The sequence below is a fragment of the Cheilinus undulatus genome, linkage group 18 (genome assembly GCF_018320785.1).
Source record: "Cheilinus undulatus linkage group 18, ASM1832078v1, whole genome shotgun sequence".
NCBI classification, from domain to species: Eukaryota; Metazoa; Chordata; class Actinopteri; order Labriformes; family Labridae; genus Cheilinus; species Cheilinus undulatus.
This window is the reverse complement of record NC_054882.1, coordinates 38,579,660-38,601,341: the sequence shown is the minus strand read 5'-3', so window position 1 is coordinate 38,601,341 and position 21,682 is coordinate 38,579,660. Positions and strand designations below refer to the sequence as shown.

Sequence of the window (21,682 nt, the reverse complement as noted above, 5' to 3'; positions counted from 1 at the left end):
TAGTGATCTTGTAACTTGAATTTCTGTCATATTGTAGTGTATTCTTATTACGTCTGATGTTTGATCATGTGAAATATAATGTGATTTAATTTACTCCTTTTGTGGATTACCTGTTTTATTTATTTTTCTTTTGGTGAAACACTTTGTGTTTTAAAAGTGCTATATAAATAAAGTTTTACTTACTTGCATATGTTCTCTTTAAACTACCTTCATTAGCCAAACTGTAAAAAGAAGGTAAAACATTCCTATCAATGCAGTCACCTCCTTAACCAATCTTTTATTGATACTGAAATCTGAAAATCAAAATGCTCTTTCTTTTATAGGCTTTATTCTACTCTAGCTATCATTTCCTGTCTGTTCTTCGCAGAGTACTCTGGGTTGCATGTTTGTATGTAAAGAATGCACAATATTGGAATTCTGCCGATGTGGCAATATTTACAAATTAATTTTAGCTGATACCACCTAGAGCTGGGCAATTAATCAAAAATTAGATCAAATCGCAATATGGCCCATTACAATTTCCAAACACAGAAGTTGCAACACTCATTTAACCTGATATTTTATTGTAACTACAGGTTTATATTTTGTTTATTTATTTATTTTTGCAGCAAAGATGTTATGTGTTATGTATTAGCAGCTTAAGTTTGTCCCTTATTGTATACTGTCACGGTACCCTAATTTGTGTACATGCTTACGTCACATCTCTCTCTCTGTAGTTTGTTGAAATGAGAAATACACGCCGTTCACGGTCCTCCAGAGTCTGGTGTTTATTCATTTATAAGTTGTAAGATAACATAGAAGTATACAACATTATGCATTACATATCATACAAACATTCAAGAACCATTTTTTTTTTGAAAAGGCAACAAAAAATCCTACTTCCTTTATTTTTGCACATTTTTTCTGATTAAATATGAGGATGACATAAAAATGATCATTCTCTTCAATACAATAATTCATTTCCAATTTACATTATGAGTAAAATCAGCACAATTAGATAATTTTTCAAAAATTTTCGGCCTTTGTTAAATCTAATATTGTGTTATAACATAGAATGATTTATTGCTTGTGTTTGTTGGAAAATACATGAGATGAGAACCTTAAGGAATAATCACATATCAAATTGCAGTATTGGGGGAAAAAAAAAAAAACGCAATTAGATTATTTTCCCAAACTGTTCAGCCCTGATACCGACATCGATATTTAAATGTAGTTCAGACCTAAAACTTCACTCCTGAAAAACTGACAATTTAAAGTTTAAGGATGAAAAACATTAACATCAGCCCTGAAAACAGACCCTGAAGTGTAAGGAATGGTGTTGAATAATGAAGAAGACCACAGCTGAGCTTATTTTGGAGATGATTTGGAAAGACACCTCTCTATAGAAGGCCTGACAGCTGACAGTGCATAAGAGCATCGTCAGCTGTGAGAACCAAACCATCTGGTGTAGTTACCTGTGATTCAGCTTTGAAGTTACAGGCTTTTTCCACAGGGAGACCCAAAACAATATATTTATATATATTTATATGTTTTCCATAAACACGGGATCATTTCAGGAAATGTCCGTCTAGGCGTGGAACCACTGAAAATGACTGAAAATGCTTTAGTATGTAGTAGGGCTGGGCAATTAACTGCAAATTAAATCAAATCACAATGTGGCCTGCTGCAATTTTCAAATCGCAGAAGTTGCAATATCTCTTAAACTTGAAATGTGTCAAAATACCAGTTCAATAAATTAATTTTTTGCAGCGGCAGAGATTTTATTCACATTATTTAAACATTCAAGATTCATTTTTTGTAATGGTTTACAAAAATCCTCCTTTTTGTTTTTTATGTATGCTTTTCTCAATCAAAACCCCAGCTAGGATCAGCTGGTGGTCAGCCTCACCTCCCCTGCCCCAGCTGCCTCCTTTATAGCTCAAAGCTTGTTGCACCCCCATATTCAGATTCATGCTACTATGATTTATTGCTTTGGAAATAATTTCATTATTTTCAATACACATGGCCTTATTTATGGAATTATTCATTGCTTGAATTTGTTGAAAAATATATAAGATTAACCCAAGAAAAATCTCACATTAAATCGCAATATTTGGGGAAAAAATTACAATTAGATTATTTTTGCAAATCGTTCAGCCCTAGTATATGCCAAGCCTGTTGTTGTAAAGCAGAGCAGGGATTTGATCCAGGTATGTTTATGATTTCAAGCTTATCTAATGATGAGTAACTTCTGGGCCATACATCCTAGCCACTTTTTTCCTCAGAAAAACATTGGCTAGGGGCATCTTAAGAGGAATTCCACACCAGTATCTCCGATATTGAACATCTTTTTATCCCCTTTCAATCTTTTGTCTGTCGTCTGTGTTGCTAGCTTCTGCAGCACAAACACAACCCTGTAATCCACCATTGTTGTTTTGTTTTGTTCACTCTGGGACCCGGTTTCAAAAAGTAGTGTTTACAGCCCCCAAAAACGCTGTTTCTGTGTGGATGAAAAGGGGAAATATTACTTTTGTTTTGAGGGCCATAATTGCGAATTTGGTTAGATAAAGCAATGCCATTAATTTTGGGAATCTGTTATTCATCAATCATTGTGATATTACTGTCATCGCCGTCGTAGTACGGCAGTGAAATTTCATGGCTCATAAAACACAAATGTGCTCTCCTAGCTCACTCTTATTAAAACAAAGATATCTGCTGAGAATAATTAATTTTCACAGACAAATTTCACACACAAATTTCTCATGGATTATCTCATAAAGTGCTGCACGTCCTGCTTATGAGCACAGCTGGAGAAAGAAAAGCCTTTCCAGAACTACATTTCTATCTCTCCTTTTTTCAAATCTATCTGCTTTTTGTAAAATATTTAGCTTTTATCTTTCTTCTTGCAGCTTCAACACGAAAACTTAAGCCCGTAGACTCTCCTGTCTGCTTTATCGGCTTCATATCAGCATGCAGCTAATGGAGGAGAGGACTGAGGATTCCATGTTAAGGTTGAAAAATATAGTTGTAATCACTTCCAATACTCTGTACACCTGTGTACAGTCGTGTTTACCCTGCGCTACACCACGTTCAGTTATCACTTTGTCATGCAAAGGCCACTGACGAACCTTTCCTTCATATTTTCATTGATGAAATTCACACCGGACTAGAGGAGAGAAGACTAGACAGGAAGAGGAGAGAGGAGAGGCGTGTGTACTTTAATGTGTGTGTGGGTGTGAGTGGACACATCGGAGGTCGTCTGAGGAGGCAGCGAAGCGTGCTGAGAGGCTGCCATCACACAGCTGCCACGCCAACTGGACACACACTTTCAAACGCACAGGCTGGCTGCAGCGATGTGGAGGCATGAGCACACACACTCAGACACCACTTACACACAAAAACACACAGAAAAGCGGAAAGGTAGAGAGCACAGAGCAAACACAGGGAGTGCACACCGCCACTTGTCACATGCGAGTCACTTACTCAAACAGAAACACACAAACGTGACTCACGGCTCATTCACACTTGCAACCTTTTCACTCGCAGGCACTTCACACATGTGCAGGGATGACACGCATGAACACACACATGCATGCACACAGATACACGCTGATACACACCATGGCCTTGGCTGTGTGTGTGTGTGTGTGTGTTGATCTAAAACCTTGAGCTGAAGGAGAGAAGAGGCTTCGGAGAATCATTCATCTGATGGTTTCAGAAGAGCTTCTACACTGAGCTTCACATATAAATGATCTATTTTTAATCGTCTTTAGAAAATATCAATAAAATACCTACACCCTCAGAGAAAATCTAATTTATGTTACAAAAGTGTCTGCTCTGTTCTCATCTTTTATTTCATGCAAAACACAAAAGAGCAAGTTACTGTAAATCCTCAAATCGAGACCAGGGCTTTTATATGAAGGAGGATTATTATTTGCAGTCAGGTCTGTCTTTCCTTTTCTTATATTGCTTTTTTGGTTTTAAACAACATTTGATAACTCTCATATGGATGGAGAGATGATTATTCATCATGCCAAACTGAGAACGTTGGTGGGTATACAGTGCACCATAAAGTTTTCAGACCCCCTTCACTTTTTTCAATTTTGTTACATTGCAGCCTGATGCTAAGTCGAAAAAAATCCTTATATTCTCATTAAAGGTCCCATATTTTACCCCTTTAAGACAAGTTTATATTGGTGTCAGAGGTCCCCAAAACATGCCTGTGAAGTTTGTGGCTGAAAAAAAAAACACTCCAGTTTTGGATTTTTTCATGTTGCAGAATGAGCTGTCCCTGTTGCTATGAATGTTAATGAGCTGTCTGACTCCGCCCCTCCCAGGAAATGGATGTGGCTTGATGGATGTGATCCTCCCCTCAGCTGACAGCTGAAAGGCGTACCAGGAGAGGAGGGCGGAACTGTCTTCGTAGCGGGGAGGGCCAACTGAACCCAGGGGCAGGGCTAACTCCCCATATGACAGGGGAAAATCTGCTTTTTTCACCACATATTTTCTGAAAGCTGGAAAAGACAGGATGTTAGGGAATAGTTTTTTCTCTCAATTTTGGGGGGGATTGTGGACAGGCACATATTTTTGCTAGAAAGCCTGAAAAAGTGTATTTTGTATGATATGTGACCTTTAAAGGGGACATATGCAAAAATAACTTTTTCATGCTTTTCTAACAAAAAGATGTGCCCCGGCCCTTCCACAATCCCCTCAAGTACCAGAAATGTCCATTCCCTCTCCTCCTCTCTTTCTCCACCTTTCAGAAAATGTGTGCTGAAACAAGCCGTTCTGAGATTTTACATCTATTGACCTCACCAGGGGCCTAAGCACCCGCTCCCAGGTTTGGTTGGCCCTCCCCCACTTGGAGGAAAGTGGGGGAGGGCCCTTATAATGGGTTATTTGTTTGTGCCAGTGTTAATTTTGGCACCTATTTTTAATTTTAGTCTTAGTTTTAGTCTTTAAATTAAATGTCTTTTAGTTTTAGTCACATTTTAGTCATTTCTATCCCTTTTAGTTTTAGTCTAGTTTTAGTCGATGATAACCCAAAAACATTTTAGTCTAATTCTAGTCCATAAATAGTCCTCACATTTTAGTCTTTTAGTGGAAAAAAATTTAGGATTTTGAATATCCCACAAAAACTGCATTACATTTTGGTCTAGTTTAAGTCATCTTGACAAAAACTAAACTTAGGCCCTGTCCACATGAGATGAGGATGATATATTGCCATTTCGTTTTGAAAAAGTTTTCCGTAAAGACCGAATCGTTTCAGGAAATATCGGCGTAAACACAGAACCACTGAAGTGACTGACAATGCTTTAGTGCATATGCCTAGCCTGTACATGGCGCTGTAACGCTGCCATGGAAATGCACCAAAGGAGAAGAAGATGATCACAGAAAACTGACACAAACTTCCTTCTAGTTGCCCTTATGGTTGTTCCCCGCCTTGCATTGAAGAACATATGGCGTATGCATTTTGCGGTGGTGGTAAAGGAGCATCAGATTTTGCTGTAAAAGCCATAACAAGCTCAGTAGCTTCTGCAGCACAAACACAACACTGTAGTCCGCCATTAATGTTTTGGCCAGAACCATGCAGGCGTCTTAAGAGAGCTACACTGTGAGACGTAAATGTTTCAAAATGATGCGGATAGCTGTTCCTACAGCGACGAAACGGTATTCATTTACGACTTTATGCACTCTGGGACCTGTTTTCAAAAAGTACCGTTTACAGTCACCCGAAACGCCGTTTCCGTGCGGATGAAACACCGATACGTCAAAAAACTTATGCGTATACACCCGAATTCGTTTCCGTGTGGACGGGGCCTTAGCTTTTGTCAGTTTTAGTCATCACAGATCTATTTTTGTTAGTCATAGTCTAGTTTTTGTCGTGGAAAAAAAAGGCTGTCAATGAACATTTTGTCATAGTTTTAGTCGACAAAATTAACACTGGTACGTGCGACCCTGGCTGCAGATTGAGTCCCGTTCCTCATTAGAGGAAATACAGTCCTCATGATCCATATAGAAGAAAAGATTTCTGCAAATTTAATCAAAAGCTTTCTATAACCTACCCAAGGGAGACAAATACATGGTCTGCTCATTAGAAACAGGGTTGTCAGGACACCAGAATTTTAAACTTTGGTACAACTCTACTAAAATCAATAGCATTGACTCATATTTGATACCATGGCAAGACAATTAGAAGTCATAATCACCTTCTATTGGGCAATGTTCCTTTTTTCAGTGACTTTTAAAGTCAGGCACACTCCTGCACATTGTGCTCAAATGTAAAGCATGAGTAGTTGTGCAATTTCAGTGATCCAACTGGTTCTTCTGTGGCAGCAAGTATGACAAAAATCAGATTTTTTAGCAGCTTTGGAACTTTCCGATCATTTAAACAGCAAAAATTATCTAATATTTTTCATCCATGGTATTGAAAAGTATTGCAGAACTGAAAAATACGATCTTATTACCTATTAAACTCTTTAAAGGAAAAGCAAACAAAGACATGAGCTAAATTTGAGTAAAATAAGTGATGCAGGGATGTTTCAGTGTGCTGATATCAGTGAAGAGACTGTGGTCCATGCTGCCGCCCCCTCCTTTCCTTTGTGCCGACAGCTACATCAGCACTGTTGCATCTTTCAAAATAGCACAGCAGGAGGACAACGGCCAAAACGGAGCGTGCAGGAACTCAGTAATTTGTTCTGGGGCTGACGACGACTGATATCAATGATTCAGCTATCTTATCTGAGCCCCTGATACACATCTGTGAATAAATTCTCTCTCTCCTTCAACCAGCACCCCTCTCAATCTCTTCAGCACGTTCCTGTTATCACGGCGATGGATAGTGAGGTGATTAGTATTCCTCCACATGTTCACACACGCTGACCTCACTCATCACGCAAACAAAACACACACACAGCACAGATCGAGGCTGTAAGGTGGGAGGCTGATAACCTGCAGTTACAAGGTTAATGTGTGGTAGTACACATGCTCCATGTCAAGCTGCCGTCTCTCACTTCATCATGAGCCGTGGAGAAGCTGATGCTCATTACAATCATGAAGAAGAAACCGACTGCAAACAAAACATGTCAGAGGTAGTCAAGAGGGAATTTACACGGCCAGTCCGATCACTGTCACTGCTCGCTGGCGAGTGCCTTTTTTCCATATATCCTGGTCTGATTCAACCCGAAAAAGCAACATGCCACCCTGCAGGCCGACCACCTGCAGGGACAGACACGGGGCAGATGCAGAGCCGATAAATGAGCAGGCAAAGGTGGTGACCTTAGAGGCCACTGACCACAGACATAATAAGGACAGTTTCAACCAAGGTTGTCAAACTTTCCACTTTAACCACATTCTTTAAAGGGCACAGTACCCATTACATTTGTCTTTAATAATAAAAGATATTTATGCATATTTTTATTTATTTATTTAATTGTATTCAACCAGGAAAACCTCACTGAGATCAATAATCTCATTTACAAGAGTGTCCTGGACAAGAAAGGCCACAGCACAATGAACAGAGTTACAGACATGAAATATAACAGTTATAAACACAGATCAAACAAATCCCCAATCACAGAGCACAGTCATTGGTCAAAACATCTACAACTTGAAGCATCATCCATCATGCAATGCCTTCAGTCTACTTTAAAAAAGATTTAAAGAGACCAGCTCCCCAAGACGAAGAGTCTCCTGCAGTAGATTCCAGGCTGCAGGAGCAAGCGTACCTGAAACTCCTTTTACCCATTTCAAGACGGACTTAAGGAACGGACAGCAAAAAGAAGTCTTGTAACTGAGTCACAGAGTGAAGACTGAAACTTCGAGAACTTTTCACATGAATAAGATCACACAATGATGGAAGCAGATTTAGTAAAGCCTTATAAATACGGATAAGCCAATGATTTAGCCTATGCTTTGATAAAGAAGGCTAGCCAACTTGATCATACAGAGTACAATGATGAGTTAAGGACTTAAGGCTGGTCATAAACCTCAGTGCCCCATGGTACACAGTATCCAAAGATTTAAGGAAGTGAGAAGCTGCATGCATGTATAAAACATCAACATAATCAATTAAAGGCATAAAAATGGCAGAAACAAGTCTTTTCTTTGCAGTAAATGAAAAACAGGACTAATTACCTCCGCCAAGAAGGCTATGTGATGGGGTGGGTTTGTTCGTTTGTTAGCAACATAACTCAAAAGGTTGTGGACAGATTTTGATGAAATTTTCAGGGAATGTCAGAAATGGCATAACGAAGACCTAATTAGATTTTGGGACTGATCCAGATCACCGTCTGGATGGATCCAGGAATTTTTAAAGGATTCTGTACTATTGGGAGATAGGGCTAATGGCGGATGTCTGCGCTGTTACCACTTCACACCAGGAGATGGCGGACATGATTAACTTCAATCACAGCAGCAGTTTTTGGGTGTGTTTCTATTCAAAGTTTTGGAGTTTACAGAGTTTGAAAGACGCGCCCCTGGTCGAGGAGACGAGTCGGAGCGTGACAGAGAGAAAGACAGTGAATTGTAGCGAGAATACTCTCAATGCTGGGAGGAATAGCGGAATATTCACCCTCTGCCATGACTTTCAGTCGTCCCATGAGACCATGGGTGAGACTGTCAGTGCATCTGTTGACACCTGTAGTAAAGCCAATGCTTAGCCTCACTGTGTTTCCACTCCACCGGGGAGGGGGTAATTGGCGAATGCCATGGTGGGGGGCACATGGGGATGGATCCAGGAATTTTAGAAAGGATTCTTCACTGTTGGGAGATAGTGCTAATGGCGGAGGTCTGCGCTCTTCGAATGCTTTCTAGTTTCTGAAATAAAATCCAAGCCGCAACTTTACCTTCTTCACAAGTTGGTCAATATGTAGCTTAAAAGTCAAAGAATCATCAATCAAGAATCCAAGATATTTATAAGAAGTCACAACCTCAATCACATCACCCTGAGATAAGGTAACAGAAGGCAGGTTCAGTGATTTTCTCTTTGAGTTTGAAAACATCATCAGTTTGGTTTTGTCAGGATTCAGAACCAATTTTAACTCACACAAAGTGTCCTGTACAATATCAAAAGCCCCCTGTTGACAGAGAGCCTGATGTTTTTGGAGCAGAGCAATAAATGACAGTGTCATCAGCATATAAATGAACATTTGCATTGGGAACATTCTGACCGATATTGTTGATATAAAGTGTAAACAACAGTGGTCCCAAGACTGAGCCCTGAGGCACTCCATTTTTAACTTCAAGATATTTAGAAGTAAATCCCACAGCCTGCACACACTGGGTTCTGTTTGATAAATAATTTTCAAACCAACAAACAGATTTTTCAGACAGACCAATACAGCGCAGTCTATCTTTCAGAATGACATGGTCCACAGTATCAAAAGCCTTTAATTAATCAATAAAAAGCGCCGCACAGTGCTCCTTATTGTCCAAGGACTCAACAAAATCATTTACTACTTTCAAGGCAGCAGTGATTGTACTGTGACTGATAATCAGTTAAGACACTGTTAATTGTTAGAAATTCTTTAAGTTGGTCACTTATGTATGAACAATTGGTAAAGGAAACCAAGAGAATAATCGACTAACCTGGCCACATTCTCTCATCCAGCATTCTTCTATTGCCCTCTGAACAGGGCAAAAACTAACAGATACTCAGGCTCCTTTATTCCTGCAGCTATCAGGATGCTCAATGCAGACAGCTGTCATTGATTTATGGTTGGAAAGGAAGCCTTTAAGGCTCATCTATGTCTTTACTTCTTTAAATACCCCTTTGGAGATGTACTTACAGTTCTTCTATATTTTTTTAAATGTAGAAATATGCATCTGCTGGTGTGTTGTCGAGTCATCTGAATCTGTATTTTTAATCTTAAGCTGCAGAGAGAGACAGTGTGTGGTTGCATACCATCAAATGAGAGTGAGTGCAGTCACTACAACAAAGAGATGATACTAACATATAAAAATGTATTTTGGATTGCTGCAGTTACAGCCTAGAGAAGTTACAAACAAACAGCAAAGCTCCAGTCTACAGCATCTGTGCCAGAACCAAAAGAGTTTGGATCAATCAACATCATTTGAGGAGGAGGAAGTAGCTACACGCAGGGAGGCCGACAGCAATGGCTGCCACTGGTGTAGCAGTTAGCTCAGATGTAGCTATAGTATAGCAGCAGTTTTATCAGAACTGGAACACAAACTACTTTTTACGCCACGATTTTTTTGTTGCATGATTAACGCAAGCGTGTTCCTGTGTGACCCTCGACCCATCCCATAGTTTGGGAGATAAGGAAGCGGCGCTGTTGTGGACACAGGACAGAGACTTTTGAATGGCAGATCCAGCTTTCTGATCATACCAGATAAGACTGAAGTTATCTATACTTACTATCAATGTGAACTGAGTCACCCGTAGTTTGTAGAGTCTTAAATATCCTGGACCACTCGCTGGCTGAGCACAGTGCCAATGCAGAGAGCTGCCCCCTTAGCCAAAGGCAGACATGCTTGACTGTTTACAACAGAGATGCTCAGACAACTCTGTAAGCAGGACTGGATTGTCAGTCTGGCATACCGGGCTTTGTCCCGGTGAGCTGATGCACTTTGGGGCCGCATTGATTTATTAATTTATCTATTTATTCTATACACCGTCTCCATAATAGCACTGCCCCTTAATAATGACAGTTGATTGGTCCGATCACATCTCCTCCTTCCCCACTCTACTCCAGCTTGAAAATGAAAGTGTGTGAAAACGATTGCCTGGATTTGTAAATAAACATAAAATTAAACACAAATTTCAATCAAGATGCTACAAAAGTGTCAAAGACTCTGTAGACGCTATAGGAGACGGTCTGATGCTGGTGAATATACAGCTGCATCGTGAGGAGGAGGAGGAGAGGAGCAGAGGTGTTTGCAGGTGAGCCTGAGAGTGAAGCAGTGAATGAGCTCTACAGAGTATGATAATATAAGCTAACAAGCATGATTAGACTGTGGTTCCCCTTTATTTATGAAGACAAAAACAGGTTGAGATTAAATCTGTAGCTTTTCTATGATCTGAAGAATGAAGACAGGGTAAGCTGACACTTCCTGGTCAGCTCGACCTTGTTGGCTTTTGCTGGTATTCTGTTTGTAGTTATTCTGGTAGTCTGATCTGGAATCATAAATATCAAAAATGTTTGATATTTTAAAAAATAAAGTATAAAATTTTCCAGAATGTAGGAAAAAGAAATTAAACACAGTCACCTTGTACAAGAACCACTGGATGGTTTAGCTGATAAATTACATTTTTATCAATAGAGGCCTAAAATGCCACTTTAAAGCAAAAGAAAGGAATGCAAATATTTGTAAATGTAGTCCTAAGACAAATGCATCTGAGTGGGAAAAAAGGAAAGGCCACATGGCAGTCACTATTGCTTAAAACTTTTTGTTTACAGTTAATAAACAATTTATGAAGAAGAGGAAGAAACAGAGCCAAAAAAACAAGAATTAGAGTAATATTGTAGGCTGACATGGTTGTGTTAGACCTGCCTGCTTTAAATGAAAACTTTGGTTTCTCCATGTGTTATGTGTGTTAACATGCCAAACTATCAAGAAAAATCACTTAAATTTAAAGCTAATTTACAGCTATAATCCTAAAATGAATGAACGTGATCCGGTCAGATGTACTGTTTAGATCAGTGGTTCTCAAGAGGTGGGTCAGGACCCAAAAGTGGGTCGCGAACAAGTGCCTGGAAAAAAAAAAAAAATGCAGACAAGTCTACAATGTATGGAAGCCATAATTGAAAACAGATCCATACATTTTTTCTTTTTACTTACATTTCCCGAGACAACAAGTCCATTTCAGTCTCCAACCTTGTTTTTTAAGATTTCCACTAGGGATGCACTGAAAATTAGGCCACCGAAAATTTTCCAGGGGGTACGCGAGATTTTAAAATACATGCCGACTATTTAAGAAAAATTGCACCTTTCTTTGCATGTCAGGAGTGACACGATTTTGCGAGTTGAGGTGGAGGGTTTCATCGCTCAGCTGATGGATCAGGAGTTTGACACAGTGGTGGATGATGGGAGTTTACCAGAGGTGTCTCTCAGTCTGCAGCAGATGTTCAGCCAGTGGCAGCAGGGGGCGATACAGCAGCATTACATTCTAAAATCCCATTCGTGCTGCAAATGTCTGGGGTGTGTTTTCTCTGTCTTCTGATAAACAGATATTTATTGAAGTGGAAGATAAAAGGAGGTTTGTCCCTCTCTGTCCTTCACTCCGTGCGTAACGTGGCACTTTTATGTACAGCCAGGACGTCAGTGCCGTTTTGTTTCACGGTTTCATTCACTGTGCCAGCCAAGTTTTAAGAGGAGGGACTGACTTTCATTCATTCTATGTCAAATATGATCAGTAAGAGTTATAATATTGCACAGCTGAGGCTCTGGGGTGGGAGGAGTTAACTCTCTCCACAGCGCACAGACTGGCTCACCTGTTTGTGTTCCAGACTGTTCAGAGGAGTCATTAGCTGGTTGATCCAGAGCATTTATAAGTCGTTTGTCTGAGGTCAGAGGAGACTGTGTTGGTAAATATTTCACTAAAGTCCCGTTAGTTTAGAAACAGCTCCAGCTGTGTGAGTTTCGCTCCAACGAGCGCACATGGTGGTGGTGGTGCTGATTTTTAAGGCAGACAGAGGAACAAAAATGTCCTCCTCTCCAACACCACCTGATGTTTGATATCGCCTTATATCTGTCTGTATCAGTGCTTGATTTTTTTGCCTCTTTTTTTTTGCCTGGTAGAGAGGGAGACAGGCAACAGGCAGCCGGACATGTCCACATGAGCACAAATGTGCTACTTAAATATTCGCAGCAATGTCGCGCTGCGAAATGATGTTGCAGGAGTGGAAGCTTGCTTTGACTCGCTGCAGGTTTTAAATGTAAATATTTTGTGTAAATAATTTGCAGGAAAAAATTGCGTATAGGACCTGAAGTGTATAAACTGGAGTTAATATTTTGTAGGGTCTTAAATTTAATGACCCTAAAACCCCCTGAGTCTCCCCCATGGCTGAATGCTTTGACCCACACTGGAACATGCCTGTCAATCACTGTGTTCACAGTCACTCCATTCATAAAAAGGTTTAGGATTTATTTTTCGTGAATAAATGCTGATCTGTAACTAAGTTCATGATTTCAGTTTGAGAAGAGAGAAGTCATTTTTTATAACATGTTTAGTATTTACAGGTTTTAAGTTCTCTCTATTTCTATGTTTTTATTTCCAAATTGTTCCAGAGAGACCACTGCAGCCGAGCAGAGTTTTGCACACTTCTGGGTTTAAAGCCTTTCCAGTCACTGTTTTCAACAGCTACATTGATTTGAATTCTCACATTTAGAGATGAGAAGGTGTGCCATGACTTTAGTCATGCATTTTTAATATTTAAAATGTATGAAAAAAAATCTAATATTTGCATTTTGAAAGTGTTTATCAGTTACAAAGATGGCTGTCACAGCACTCTTTAATGTCTTTCTTTTTGGCCAGAAAGCTTTGCGCTGTTTAGGGGGTACTTGGCTGAAAAAATACTTCACAGGGGGGAACATGACTGATAAAAGGTTGAGAACCACTGATTTAATGTATATATGAGTGGGGTCAAGTTAAACATTTTATTTTGTATTTTATCTTATTTTATATTGTGTATTGCTGGAATGAAGTGCTTAATAAATATTTACAGAATTTTGTAATTGTTAATTATTCTTTGAAGCATTAATATTAATTTTTGCAATTACAGTTGATTTTAGTGAAGTTAGTACACAGTCATAGCCATAAATAATCATTTCTTTTGGTGTTTTGGTTTCGGCCTTGGTTTCCTCATTTTCGGTTTTCGGTTTCGGCCAAGAATTTTCGTTTCGGTGCATCCCTAACTTCCACTGATCTATCCAACTTTCTTGGAATAACAAAGCTGTTTTTCCCAAGATAACAAGGTAATTCCTCACAAATTTACTGAAATAGCAAACACTCCAGGGAAAAGGGAGTAAAAATAAAATGTATGCATGCATGCTTTTTATATCTATGCACTTTTTAACATGTTTGAGTTGCCCCGTCTCTTTCTTCAGTCGTATTTTGTTCTGTTTAAGTTCCAAACTGCAGCATTTTTCATGAATAAACTAAAGCAATTAAAAATCTTAAAACATTGGGAGCGCAGATGGTTGAGTGGTTTGAGGTGCTACCCATGTGCGCTGGCGGCCCCGGCTCGAATCCCTTGGCCCTTTGCCCCATGTCTCCCCCCACTCTCTTCCCTGTTTCTAAGTCTATCCACTGTCCTTCCTCTATCAAATAAAGGCATGAAAAGGCCCAAAAATAAATCTTAAAAAAAAAAAAAAAAAAAAAAAAAAAAATTTGGGTCTGATGCCCAACCAGTTGAGAACCACTGGCTTAGATGACATAAGGAAACTGCAAACATTTCACTGACAGAGCTTTTAAGTAGCAGGATTTTTAGGGCTCTTCTCTGCACCTATGCCCTATGCACGTCAGACCTTGTTAGTAATATTTTCATTCAGCAAGATGACTTGTATTACACTGCTATTTCTGTGCTGTAATGACATGCAAACATGTGCTGAAATGGTTAAGCTGTTAGAGTTTGACTTGCATGAGTCAAACATGACTCAATCCTGTCAGATTTAGACACTACCTGTTTGAACATCAGACAGTTTGAGTCAGGTTAACGTTCAGTAATGCTGAGTGGCAAAGCTGGAAGAAAAAAAAAACTCGTCTTTTTCATTTTTAAATAGTTTATCCTCATAGAACCAGAGCACCAGTTTTTTAAAAAGATGTTTCCAGGCTCTGTCTTCCTGGCAGCCTCAGCATCACTGAGCACATGTGGTTTCATCTCTCTACATTTCAGGAAAATAGTCGATACTGTTTCCTTGAAACTGTCCATTAAACCATCAGACGTCTCCTACAAAGATAGAACAAGACTCAAATTTTTTGCTTGTTGCCGTGTGATTTTACTGATTATTTTCAATGCTGCATACCTTACAGTCTGAATTATCAATGCCATGTTTTTTTGGGGGGTTTTTTTGGTAAAAAAATGTGGAACATAATGAAGTTGTTCTATCTAAAAAAAATGAAAAGATTTGACCTTTTTCTATCAGATTTTATTAAGAAAAAACTTTCCTATTCCAAAACTATTTTAAAAGTTCTTTGGAATTTGTAATAGAACACCTATTCAAAAAGTTGGGGCACTTTGCACTTTCTTCGATTAAAACTATGACTAAAAATATTAGTCGACAGCCTTTTTTTTTAATGACAAACGCTAGACTAAGACAAAACCCAGATCGACAAAAATAGATTTGTGATGACTAAAACTAACAAAAACTAAGTTTAGTTTTCATCAAGATGACTAAAACTAGCCTAAACATAATGTAGTTTTTGTCGGACATTCAAAAACCGTGATATTTCTCCACTGTGGGTAAATCGGTCAAAAAACATAGCAGCTGAAGCTATTCTGCCTCTCAGCTGTAGAAAGCAGGGACCCCAGGTTTGGCAGAGTGCAGAAAACACACTAACATGACTTAGTACCAAATTTAGGCAAGAAAATAAATGCTTGGACTAAAAGTAAAGACTAACATGTGAGGAATTTTTATGGACTAAAAGAAGACTAAAATGTTTTTAATTTTTGTCAGCTAAAACTAGACTTAAACTAAAAAGGATTGAAATGACTAAAATATGACAAAGACTAACACATATTTCATTTAAAGACTAAAACTACAACTAAAATCAAAAATAAAAATTAACACCGCATTCTTGTCTGGTATATATTCTTGCTGCTCAACAGTCCTGATTTCTTATTTTATGATGTGCCAAATGTTTTCTATCAGTAAAAGGTCTGGACTACAGGCAGGCCAGCTCAGCACCTTGACTTTTCTACTGTGAAGCAATGCTGCTTTGATGGATGCAGCATGTGGTTTAGCATTATATTACTGAAATATGCAAGGACTTCACTGAAAGAGACATTGTCTGGATGGGAGCATATGTTGCTCTAAAATCTCTACATACTTTTCAACATTGATAGAGCTTTCCAGATGTGTAAGCTCCCCATGCCATAGGCACTAATGCATCCCCATACCATCAGAGATGCAGGCTCTTGAACTGTGCTATAATAACAAGGTGTATGGTTCCTCCCCTCTTAATATGACCACAAAAATGTTTATCCATTTTGCCTTGGTAAATTTTAAATCAACTTGAGTCCAGTGGAGAAGGCAGCGGTGCTGGATCGTGTTCAAATATGGCTTACTCTTGCATGATAAGCATTTGTGGATTGCATGGTGAACTGTCCTGACAGACAATGATTTGTCTGTTAGTTACTATGCCCAGATTTCCCAAGATTCACTGAATCTTTTGATATTATATTGTAGATGGTGGGATAGTGAAAAGCTCACAACTTTATATTGAGGAGCATTTTTCTGAAATTGTTCCACAATTTTCAGATGCAGTTTATTGCAGATTGGGAAACCTCTGCCCATCTGTACTTCTGAGACTCTGTCTCTCTTAAATGCTCATTTTAAACCCATTCATGGTACTAACCTGTTATTAATCAGTCTAATTAGTTGCAAAATATTTTCAATCCAGCTGTTTTTAATTAGCAACACTTTCAGCCTCTTGTTGTCCTGTCCCTGCTTTTTTGGACGGAACAGTAAAATGTATCAGTTTCAACATCTGATAAGTTGTTCATGTTCTATTGTGAATAAACTAGAAGTGTATGAGATTTTGAAAGGATTTTCTAACTTTTTTGGAATTGGGGTTGTAATTCTAGGTCAACAAGTGGTCATTTTCTAACAGATCCTGAAATGAAATAGGGATGTTAAAAGATGCACTGTGACGCAGATGAGGATGATTTTCCGTCATCTCAAGAACAGAACATAATCGATTATTGTGTACTGACGTTGCTGGAAACATCCCAGCTGTGGCTTTATGAATTTACTTGATTGATTTTGGTCAATGCATTTTTCTGTTAGATCTGAAAGAACATGATAATTTCTGGAAGAGCGGTGTTACAGCATCCATCAGAAAATGGTTTCAAAATAAAGAAAGGGAAATTACAGTGTGCAGGATGGAGGGTGATATTGTTTTAGACCCCAGCCCCAGAGATCAGAGCTCACCTCATGGTGCGAAGGTCCCACCCTCGTATGGCCGTGTCGTTGGCTGTAGCGAGCTGGCTGCAGTTGTGATGCGGGCTCCACTTCCCTGAGGTGAACTTCAGCTGACCTTTGCCCTCCAGGGTGGCTGTGCTGGAGACCTGCAGAGGACAGAAATACCTTCATTAGCATCTCTGCGCAGGGACATGAATTCCATCTAAATATGTGTGACAGGTTTGGGTGGTGCAGTGCATTCAATCAGCATAATGAGGCATTATTAGGAGTCATTTTCTCTGCAGGATACACTCCACATTTCAACCGCTCAGTGTAACAATGTGGTCATATTTTAGGATTTACTGGCATATCAACTACTGAAACATGTTCATTATTGCAAATATATTATTTTAAATCAACTGGTACAATTCAGTCAGTTTTGACACTTCATATCCATGATTTGCATTCATGCAAATTTAAAAAAAAATGACCCCTAAATCTCAAACTACAGTAATTTAATTTCACTCTCTGATACCCAACATATAGAGGGAATATTTTTAAAAACCATTTGGAGCATGTGCTCCATACATTATCCATTATTTTCAACATTGGATGGTACCATAACTATCAAAGTTCTAAGAGGTGTTTACATGTCACCATAGGTAGAGAGTGTGTAGTGGTGGGCAAACAACATATAAAGTAATTGGAGGGAGGGAGTTGGTGAAAAATATATTCAGGGGAATAACTTTTTTTTTTATTCTTCATTTCCACTCTGTAGAACTTAGAAACATTGTGACACTTGGGGATACAACCATCATTGACAAGTCAAACTATCAAAGCATTTAGTCCAAGACTCAAGCCTGTCTCCTGTGTCTGTTTGTAGCTCGCTGCTGAGTTAAAATAATGGGGTTAACCCAAGAGTAGGGGTCTGTGCTGCAGCAGACAATAATTGTTCCCTGTGCTTTATGACTTCAGTCAAGACTCTGCAGCAGGAAGTTTAACATATTTATTCACAACACCAAGGGTAAATGTTCTTAGATTTCAGAAGCTACAGGACAAGTGTTGCATCAGCTGTCAACATTATGCCATGTTTTGATTCTGTGATGCATCACTGTCACTGATATTCATGCAACTCTCAATGAAGATAGTAAGGATGTGAGATGAACCACTCCTCATGAATCTCTGCTCCAGAAAACAAAGCCATGTATGAGAAAAGCATGAAACACATGCGGAAGCATAGCCAGTAATTTCATCCCTATTGACGCCTCCACAAAAACATGCAGCAAGGTGTAGAATCTTGTTTACTAGATGTGGGAAAGGCGCCACTTATTGCCTGCTATGTGTCTCTGTCTCTCTCAGGATTTTACTCACCAATCCAAAATTATGTTTTATAAAGGGCCTTTGTCATCTCATAAAGAAACATATTATGGGATGACTGTAGCTCAGTTGGAAGAGCCGGTCATCTCTCCTACAATCACATGTCCATGTGTCCTAGGGCAAGACACCTAACCCCAGTTTTCTCCCACTGCTGCTCTGGTGGTGTATGCATGTGTATAAAAGCATTTGAAAGGGATTGGTTACTGATAACCACTCTACAAAGCAGATTTTACCATCAGTGTACGAATGTGGAGTGAATGTGCATGGCCTGTGGTGTAAAAACTGCTTTGAGTGGTCAGACGACAAGAAAAGTGTTTTACAAGCTCAAGCCCATTTACTATTTATTTGCCATATTGTCCTACTGCCCTCTGGAGGATTCTGGAGCTCTGCATGATCCCACATAGGCCCATACAGCTAATAGCTGGACTATATCCTGGTACAGAGAGTGCTGTGAAGTGTGGGGGCTCCACCTCTGACTTCTTCCCAGTTGATTCTGGGGTGAGGCAGAGGTGCATCTTAGCTCCTGCGCTCTTCAGCCTCTGTATAGACTGGATAATGGGCAGGTAACAGGGGCAGCAAACTGTGGAGTGTCATTTGGTGATGTCCACATCACTGATCTGGACTTTGCTGATGATGTTGTGGTCCTTGTGGAGACTGTAGATGTCCTTGTGGGGGCTCTCAACGTGCTGAGTGAGGAGCCTGAAGTGTTGGGAATGCACGTCTCCTAGGCCAAACAAAGATCCAGGAATTTAGGGATTCCATCAGATCTGTGTCTGTGAATGGTGAGATCGTGGAAGTTGTAGAGCAGTTCACCTACCTTGGCAGTGTAATTCATCAATCTGCTGGCTGCAAGGCTGAGATTAACTGCAAACTTGGACTGGCGAATGAGGAGATGGGTTTGCTGAGCAAGACGTTGTGGCATTCCTATCTGAGCATGAGGGTGAAAGTCAGTCTTTTTGTCCTTGGTCCTCTCGGCCCTATTCTACTCTTTTGAGACATCAACTGATGGCCAGAGGTGCAGACTGGACTCCTTTGTGGCAACTTCTCTTTGGTGCATTTTTGGGTATTGCTGGTAAAACCGTGCCAGCTTTCTAATGCTGCCGTGCTCAGAAGAGCAGGGTTGGGAAGGGTTAGCTGCTTGATAAGGGAATGACAACTGCGCTTTTACAGACACTAATGCAGGGGTGTCCAAACTATGGCCCAGGGCCAAATGCAGCCCACAATCCAATTGCAATCGGCCCGCAGCAAATTCTAGAAATAAAATGAAAAATGGCCCACATTTAAGCATAAAGCGTGTGCTTGACTGTAGGGCCCTGCACTGGAGCCTTAGGCCCGAGGGGCCCGACAGCCCGACAGCCCGAGGGTTGGGCTTCAGGCCAATGATCATATCATTACCTCGGACACGGGCCGGGCTCGGGCTCTTTTGTTTTAAACCTGCAAATTAGAGCAATGTGTCGTGTTTGTGTTTAACCAATTTAAATGGCAACACTTGAATGCAGCAGCCGCTCTGCCCCCTCCCTTCCAGTTCTACGTGTCCCAGTCAGAAGTAGCAGCAGTGAGTGTGCTTTCAGCGAAGCTGGAAGAGTGATGGAAGAAAGGAGGACTGGACTTGCCCCTGAAACTGTGGATGTTATTCTTTTTCTGCATAATGCCAAGTAAACGGACTGTTCTTCTTGTGATGTTTAAAGAACGGAGTTTGCCATGTTAAGCAGCTCACTGTTGTTGAATTGGACGTTGCCATGTTCAGAATGGTTCAGAATTGATTAACAGTTCTACTATAGAATAGAATATAAGTGTTTATTTGTTAATAGGCCTACAATTGCTGCAATATGCAGGTCAGCTGTTGCTGTGCACTACTGCATCGCGCACGCAAAAAAACAAACTCGGGCTTCATATAGGTTTGGGCCTGATAATTCTAAAAACCTGTCAGGCCAGGCCAGGCTGGGGCACCACCCCCTCGGGCCAGGGCTGGACTCAGATAATAGGCTCATGCAGATACTACTTGACTGCTACCATGCTAATTCCGTAAACAAACATTTTGACAAGAAAAATGTATAGATGTGTTTTTTGCCACCCAAAATAATATCAATGTCTTATTTTCTAACTTTCTGATGGGTTATGACAACAAATAGCTGAAACAATAGTATTTCAGGGTTGGAGCTGGTACTTAAGGTGCAACAAGGCCCCCTAAAATCCGATGGCCTCCTAAGAAACAAGGAATTGTCTATTTGCTTTGTCAGCCATTAAATTGAGTATATAGCGTTAGTTCAGGAGTCAAGCACTGTCATAATCATACAAGCCCTCACTGGCTCTGCTCTTGCCTGGCCATGCTCTCTCTAGAAGCGGCTCTTGCAGTTCTTCTCCACCCCAACTCCTCCTTTTCTTAATGCCCCTCTGTTGTCACTACTGTCTCTATTGTTTTTGCTGCTTCCTGAATGAATTAGCTTTTTAGGCATACTCAGTCACTAAGCATATAAGGATATAAAGGGGCCCAAACATCCTTACATATTTCTGTATGTGGCCCTCAGTGGAAAAAGTTTGGACACCCCTGACCTAATGGGTTCCCAGGACCCAGTGTGCTGGTCCAGATGCCATGGGCGGCTACGTATGTCATGGAGGGGGCAGCTGGGAAGAAACCTGGAGAGATGAGGCATGGACCTGAATGATGACTATCGGGACACCAGAGTAGCAAGACCAGGGTTGAACCAGTAAAGTGCCGAACTAGCATATGCTCTCATACCTGACCTGACCTACCATATTGTCAGTGTCTAAGGGTGCTTTCACATTAAGCCCAGGTGTTTTGAACTGCGCCGCGGCACAATTCCACCCCCTCCCCCTTTTCCCCGCTGGCTTGCTTTCATACTAGCAACATTGATTTGTGCCCAGACCCACTTGTATATACTCAGTCTGAAACAGCAGGTGGCAGTATGCACGTAACTGGTTTGCAACCCCGCCAAGGAGGAGAAAGAAGATGAAGCTACCATGGCAACCACTCGGGTCATGACCTGAGCAAAGATTGTTTTTGGTTTAACTCGGCAAAAAAGTCCATCCTGCATTCGTATCTGCACATCTACGTGCAGCTCAGAGGATTAAATGTGTTCGCGCTGTGCAGATACAGCTGTTTTTAAGGTGACAGGAGACTTTTATTGCTTTTGCACCTCCTCTTACTGACTCCAACTTGTGTTCATCTGTGAGGATTCTGATGATTTCCACCATTTATTGAGGAAAAATGGGAACAAAC

At 40.2% G+C, this 21,682-nt stretch overlaps 1 protein-coding gene across 1 annotated transcript in view; it reads right to left on the bottom strand.

Annotated features, from left to right (window-relative positions):
* eipr1 (EARP complex and GARP complex interacting protein 1) overlaps positions 1 to 21,682 on the bottom strand; it is a 120,975-nt gene that overhangs the window by 43,509 nt on the left and 55,784 nt on the right. Inside the window, exon 6 of the mRNA XM_041811910.1 lies at positions 17,095 to 17,231. Within this exon, the coding sequence (XP_041667844.1) occupies positions 17,095 to 17,231 (137 nt within the window). The remainder of the gene's footprint in view (positions 1 to 17,094; positions 17,232 to 21,682) is intronic.